The following is a 7,574-nucleotide window of genomic DNA, read 5'->3' on the forward strand; positions in this document are numbered from 1 at the left end:
GAACAAAGTTCCAGCAGACGTGGTTGGTAAATCCACAGTCACTGAATTTAAACATGCCTGGGATAAACATAGATCCATCCTAAGATAAAATATAAGGAATAGTATAAGGGCAGACTAGATGGACCATGAGGTCTTTTTTTTGCCCTCAATCTTCTATGTTTTAATGTTTCTAATATACAGGGAAAAATATTCTCAAATAATGTAAAAATACATTTCCGTTTGTGCTTCTGAGGGAAATTGGGATGGAATCATCTCAGATGGGCGTGTTTTTCTTTTTGTGTATGTGTGTGCTTTTATGTGTGTTTTGTTTTAAATAAATTATTTTTTTTAAAAAAACCAAGCCAGATTGGAATTTGCAACCACACAACAGTCTGAAAAAAACCCTATTGCTGGTCTCCTAAAAATGACATTCAGGGAAAGTAGGAAAGAGACCAAAGTTCTGCCTTCAGTGCTTTCTAGGAGATGCATCATCTTTCTCCTGAATTTTCAGAAGTTTTTGTAGGGCCCCTTTAACCTCCTTGTTTCGAAAGCTGTAGATTAGGGGGTTCAGCATGGGAGGGACAACACAAAATAAGACGGAGATCAGGGTGTCCACTCCCAAGGAGTAGCCTGCACTGGGACGGTTGTAATTCAAGTTGATCATCCCAAAGTAGACAACGACTGTAATCAAGTGGGCAGCACAGGTGGAGAAAGTCTTCCTCCTTCCAGTGCTAGAATGGATCTTCAGAATTGTAGATAAGATGTAGACATAGGAAACGACGACAAGTAGGAAAGGAGTCAGGCCCACAACGATACTTGCCATGTGAAGAGTCATCTCATTGACATAGGTGTCGCTGCAAGCAATTTTCAAGAGCGGTGGGACATCGCAGAAGATGTGATGGATCTGGTTGGCTCCGCAGAAGACCAAATCGGTGGCCAGGGCAGTGTGAATGGCAGAATCAATCATGCCCCAGAACCATGAAGCCGTAGCCAAAGGGACTCGCACTCGCCTACTCATGAGTTGAGAATAGTGCAAAGGTTCGCAGATAGCGGCATAGCGGTCATAGGCCATCACAGCCAGCAGTGCGGATTCAGTTCCCGTAAAGCTCATCAGAAAGAACATCTGGGCCATGCAATCGTTGTAGGAGATGGTGGGTTGCTGGCGCAGGAGGTTCACCAGGATGGTGGGAAGGGTGACGGAGGTACAGCAAATGTCTAAGCAGGACAGATGGCTGAGGAAATAGTACATGGGACTGTGGAGACGTGAATCCAGCTGGATCAAGATGAATATCATTGAGTTGGCCATCAAGGTGATGAGGTAGATGGCCAGAAAGAGCAGGAAGAGGAAGGGGCGTCCTCTGGGCACGCCAGAGAAACCCAGGAACAAGAATTCGGTCACCTGCAGGGTACCATTGACACCTTCTATGACATCCATCAAGAGTTAGAATTCATGGCCAGCTTCTGGTTTTAGACCATAGCACGGAGAAGAAGCTTAACAAGCATGAAGGAGCCACAGGACTTCCTCAAGGCCATCTGGAAAAATTAAACAATGTATGACATGAATTAAAAAATATCAGCAATATCAGCAAAAACACAAGGTATAAAATACATAAATGACTGCAGGAAATAATCAAAGTATCAATAGAATTTACACCCCAGCTCTTTCTCCTGGGAATTTATTTTTAAAAAAACTATATAGTTTAGTTTAGTTTAGTTTAATCAGATTTGTATGCCGCCCCTCTCCGCAGACTCGGGGCGGCATATAATAAATGTATTAAATACTTAGTAATACCTATCACCACCACAGCTAGGATAGTATTTGCACAAGCTTGGAAGAACCCAGAAATCCCTGCAAAAAGTACAGTAATTAATAAAACATACAGAAATAATCATACCTATACTCTTAGACATTTACAATAATGCACTTACTAAGGCAAAACTTCCCACATCTTGGTCTGAAGCATACTTAACGCTCATTCCTAAAGACACTCAAAACAAATACCTTTTAGAGAACTATAGGCCCATAGCATTACTCAACACAGATTATAAAATATTCACATCAATAATTGCGGACAGATTAAAGAAAATATTAAACAAAATTATTCATTCGGATCAAAACGGATTTCTTCCATCAAGAAATATAGCAACAAACACAAGAATGATACTGAACACTATCGAATACTACGATAAACATTAAAAATAAAACAGTTGCATTAATATTTATGGACTTAAAAAAAGCATTCGATAGTCTTCAGTGGCAATATTTTATAAAGCAAATTGAATATATGAACTTTGGCTTCAAATTTTGTAATCTAATCAAAGCCATTTACACTAACCAATCCGCCAGAATTCTCTTTAACAATGATATCACAGACAAAATATCCATAACAAAAGGTGTATGTCAGGGATGTCCATTAGCTCCACTCATCTTTATTTTAGCAATAGAAACATTTTTGAAAAGTATAAGAAATAATACTCAAATTCAGGGCATTACCGTCAAAAAAGAACAATACAAACTGCAGGCCTTCGCGGATGATATTGTATTCATAGCACAAGATCCAATACAAACCGCACCCACCATGTTTGGCGAAATAGAAAAATTCGGCGAAATATCTGGCCTACAAATTAATAAGACGAAAACCCAAATCCTAACTAAAAACATGACTTCAAAGCAGGTACTCTTTTTGGAAAACTTAATTAATATAAAAGTTACAAAAAAAATTAAATACCTAGGTATATGGATGACCTCAAACTATAGTACTATAAAAAAAGACAATTACGAGCAATTGCTTAAAGAGATACAAAAAGATCTTTCCAGATGGTCCAAATTGAAATTATCCCTCATGGGGAAAATATTTGCCATCAAATCTAATATTCTCCCAAGGTTCCTATACCTATTCCAAGTAGCCCCAACAAATTTAAATAAATCATTTTTCAATTCCTTGCACAAAGAAATAAGGAAATTTATCTGGCCAAAAAAAAGTCCATAATAAAATTGAAAAATCTCCAAGACCACAGAACTAAAGGTGGCCTTGGACTTCCTGATTTTTACACATACTGTCAGGCTACAATCTTATCAATGATAAGAGACTGGGTTATACTTAAAAATATAAGACTTTTAACTTTGGAGGGCTATGATCTTCTTGCTGGGTGGCATGCATTATTAACAATGGATTACCATAAAGTACCCAAATATTTTAAAAACCACTATCTCCGCAAAACTCTAATAACAATTTGGTATACGATTAAGAAGAATGATTACAGTTCAATACCCAAATGGTTATCCCCAAATGAATTATTAACCTTTCCTAACCTTTTCTCCCATACCAAAATATTGAGATACCACCAACTACTTGACAAATCTGATCTTCTTATACCAAAACAACACGTACCCGACAAAGGGATAAATATAGATTGGCTATCATACTTACAAATCAAATCAAAATATGAAGAACATAAAAAACAATTCGGATTTCAAAACGACAACGCGATAGATACAATCTTTTTCGGCCCGTCAATAAAAATGATTTCTAAACTATACAATTATTTATTAACACAGGAAAACTGCGAAGGGCAAGTTAAAGGATGTATGACAACCTGGGCTCAAAATTTTGGTTACACGATCAATTTAACTGAATGGGAGAAAATTTGGACAATAAATTATAAGATGACCACAGCAATGTCCTATAAAGAAAATCAAATAAAAATGTTTTATTGATGGCATTTGCCCCCAGCAAGACTATCTAAAATGTTTCCTAATTTCCCCCCTAATTGCTGGAAATGTAAAACAAAACCTGGAACATACTATCATACATGGTGGACCTGCATACACGCGAAAAAATATTGGACAACCATTAAAAATTTAATAGACCAAGTCATGTCATAGTCAATGTTCTATCGGTCAATGACTACTTCAACTTCAATCACAACAATACAAGAGCACGCAACAGATTCAAACTTAATATTAACCGCTCCAAACTTGACTGTAAAAAATATGACTTTAACAATCGAGTTGTCAAAGCATGGAACTCATTACTGGACTCAATAGTGTCAACCCCTAACCCCCAACATTTCTCCCTTAGACTCTCCACGATTGACCTCTCCAGGTTCCTAAGAGGTCAGTAAGGGACATACATAAGTGCACTAGTGTGCCTTTCATCCCCTGTCCAATTGTCTTTCCTTTATCTCATATATCATATATATTTTCTTCCTTTCATATATCTTCTCCTCTATTTTTACATATTATCTTTATATATATTACTTCATGTCTATTCTCTTCCATATGTATTGTGTATTGGACAAATGATTAAATAAATAAATAAATAAATAAATAAATAGGAAAAAAAGAGAAAAGTAATAATTAAAAAGGATGATGTAAATATGTAAATGCAAATGTAGAAGAAATACGGACAGCCAATAATCTGGGTCCTCATTTTACTGACCTTGGAAGGCTGAGTCAGCCTGAAGCTGGTGGTGGGATTTGAACTGCTGAACTAGAGCTAGAAGTAAGTTATAACCTGCAGTGCTGCACTCTAACCACTGCGCCACTCCGGCTCTTTAAAATGCTCAAAAACATCACTGGGTATAGACCAGAGGTCTCCAACCGTGGCAATTTTAAGACTTGTGGACTTCCAGAGTTCTGGGAGTTGAAATCCACAATTAATAGTAATTAATTAATTAATAATAATAATAATAATAATAATAATAATAATAATAATAATAATAATAATAATTTATTAGATTTGTATGCCACCCCTCCGTAGACTCTTAATGATACCAAGGTTGGAGAGCCTGTTATAGACAGACAGTGAATGTGAATAGAATAGATGGCACTTACCACCTGCCAGGTTACCTAAAATGTAAAAAAAAAATGTCTAGGAAATATTGGAAATGTAACCAAAAATCCAGCACATGTTACCATCTGTGGTGGACATTTGTTAAACCAAAAAGATAAAGAAAAATATCCAAAATACACACGTGGTTAGAAAAGATTATCAGGAAACAGTCTACGGAGAGGGGCGACATACAAATCTAATAAATAAATGAATGAATGAATGAATGAATGAATGAATGAATAAATGTAGATCTTCTATCTAAATTTTAAAAATCTGATAAAGTACCAGAAAAAATTGATAAACAGCATATATATTTAATATTGCATGTATTAATTGCAGTGAGGATTATATTTGCACAGCATTGGAAAAATGAAGAAATACCACTACACGAAGAGATAATTTGTTCTTACCAAATGTGTTCCAGACCCAGTGGGCAGCGTGGAAAAGAAATTTATTAGATTAACAAAAGTATCTGCAGGTAATCTTGAATTTGATCCTTCCTTTTCTGAGAGAAAATTTCTAACCGCTTCCTTCACATTGGCATTTCCTGACATTTGTCTTCACGGTTCCAAATGCAATGTATGGATTCCAGTTTGTTCTATTTTTTTTATTTTGAATGATTACAAAGTGATTAAGAAATTATTAATCTTGTGAAAAAAAGAAAGAAGATTTTGGACTGCAGAAATGGGCACACTTGCATTGAAGATCAAACAGAATTGGTCAATGGAGGCTACATCCGATCTGAATCCCAGAGAGTGATGGGAAGCAGGAAGGGGTGGAAGGGAAAATAAGTCTATTGTCATTGCTGAAAGAAGAGACACAGTTTTCATGGCATCTGGTGTGTCCCTGGAGATGACTTGCATCAGAAAAGAGAAAAATAAAACATTTATGTGCTTCCCATTAGGGAGTTCCTCGCTGAAAACTTTAGAATAACTCGGTCCTCGGAGAGGGGCAGCATATAAATCCAATAAATAAATAGATGATAGATAGATAGATAGATAGATAGATAGATAGATAGATGGATGGATGGATGGATGGATGGATGGATGGATGGATGGATGGATGGATCCACATAAAACAGAATGACAGAGTTGGAAGGGACCCTGGAGGTCTTCTAGTCCAACCCCCTACTTAGGCAGGAAACCTTACACTCATTCAGACAGATGGTTATCCAACATCTTCTTAAAAACTTCTAGTGTTGGAGCACTCACAACTTCTGGAGGCAACGTCTGTTCCATGGATCAATTGTTCTAACCATCGGGAATTTTCTCCTTAGTTCTAAGTTGCTTCTCTCCTTGTTTAGTTTCCACACATTGCTTCTTGTTCTACCCTCTGTTGCTTTGGGGAGTAGGTTGACTCCCTCTCCTTTGTGGCAACCCCTGAGATATTGGAAGGCTGCTCTCGTGTCTCCCCTGGTCCTCCTTCTTTTCATTAAACTAGCCATGCCCAGTTCCTGCAACTGTTCTTCATATGTTTTAGCCTCCAGTCCCCTAATCCTCTTTGTTGCTCTTCTCTGCACTTTTTCTAGAGTCTCAACATCCTTTTTGCATCGTGGTGACCAAAACCTGCAGTATTGGAGCGTCCACAACTTCTGGAGGCAAGTTGCTCCACTGATTAATTTGTTCTAACCAAAAGGATGGAGTGGGTTTCCTCTGGACGTATGAGCTTATGAACTGGACTTACATAACTTTCTACCCCTGGTGCCTCAAAATGTCTTCACCTTCCATTCTTATTCTTCCTCAGCATGAGATGAGTTGTTCTTTCAGATAGAGGGCCAAAGGTGGAGACTTAGCAGCCAAACCTTTTTGTTCTCCATGGAGCTCTGAAGATGGGCATCTCTGCTCTATAGCAATAGCCCTTAGATTTATATACTGCTTCATAGTGCTTTGACAGCCCTCCCTAAGCGGTTTACAGAATCAGTATATTGCCTGCAACAATCCCTAACTCTAACTCTAACTCTAACTCTAACCCTAACCCTAACCCTAACCCTAACCCTAACCCTAACCCTAACCCTAAAATCCTAAAACCCTAACCCTAACCCTAAAACCCTAACTCTAACCCTAAAACCCTAAAACCCTAACCCTAACCCTAAAACCCTAAAACCCTAACCCTAACCCTAAAACCCTAAAACCCTAACCCTAACCCTAACCCTAACCCTAAAACCCTAACCCTAACCCTAACCCTAACCCTAAAACCCTAAAACCCTAACCCTAACCCTAACCCTAACCCTAACCCTAAAACCCTAACCCTAACCCTAACCCTAACCCTAAAACCCTAAAACCCTAACCCTAACCCTAAAACCCTAAAACCCTAACCCTAACCCTAAAACCATAAAACCCTAACCCTAACCCTAACCCTAAAACCCTAAAACCCTAAAACCCTAACCCTAACCCTAAAACCCTAAAACCCTAAAACCCTAACCCTAAGCCTAACCCTAAAACCCTAAAACCCTAAGCCTAACCCTAAGCCTAACCCTAAGCCTAACCCTAAAACCCTAACCCTAACCCTAACCCTAAAACCCTACAACCCTAACTCTAACTCTAACCCTAACCCTAAAACCCTAAAACCCTAAAACCCTAACCCTAACCCTAACCCTAACCCTAAAACCCTAAAACCCTAAAACCCTAACCCTAAGCCTAACCCTAACCCTAACCCTAAAACCCTAAAACCCTAACCCTAAGCCTAACCCTAAAACCCTAACCCTAACCCTAACCCTAACCCTAACCCTAAAACCCTAAAATCTTAACCCTAACCCTAACC

The 7,574-nt window shown here is 38.2% G+C and overlaps 1 protein-coding gene across 1 annotated transcript; it reads right to left on the reverse strand.

Moving 5' to 3' along the window:
- Positions 1 to 445: 445 nt before the first annotated feature.
- Positions 446 to 1,414, reverse strand: LOC139169166 (olfactory receptor 5T17-like). The gene has a single exon (XM_070754993.1). It carries the CDS (start codon positions 1,412 to 1,414, stop codon positions 446 to 448), a length of 969 nt encoding a protein of 322 aa, XP_070611094.1.
- Between the last annotated feature and the right edge of the window lie 6,160 nt (positions 1,415 to 7,574).

The sequence above is a fragment of the Erythrolamprus reginae genome, chromosome 6, assembly GCF_031021105.1.
Source record: "Erythrolamprus reginae isolate rEryReg1 chromosome 6, rEryReg1.hap1, whole genome shotgun sequence".
Classification (NCBI taxonomy): domain Eukaryota; kingdom Metazoa; phylum Chordata; class Lepidosauria; order Squamata; family Dipsadidae; genus Erythrolamprus; species Erythrolamprus reginae.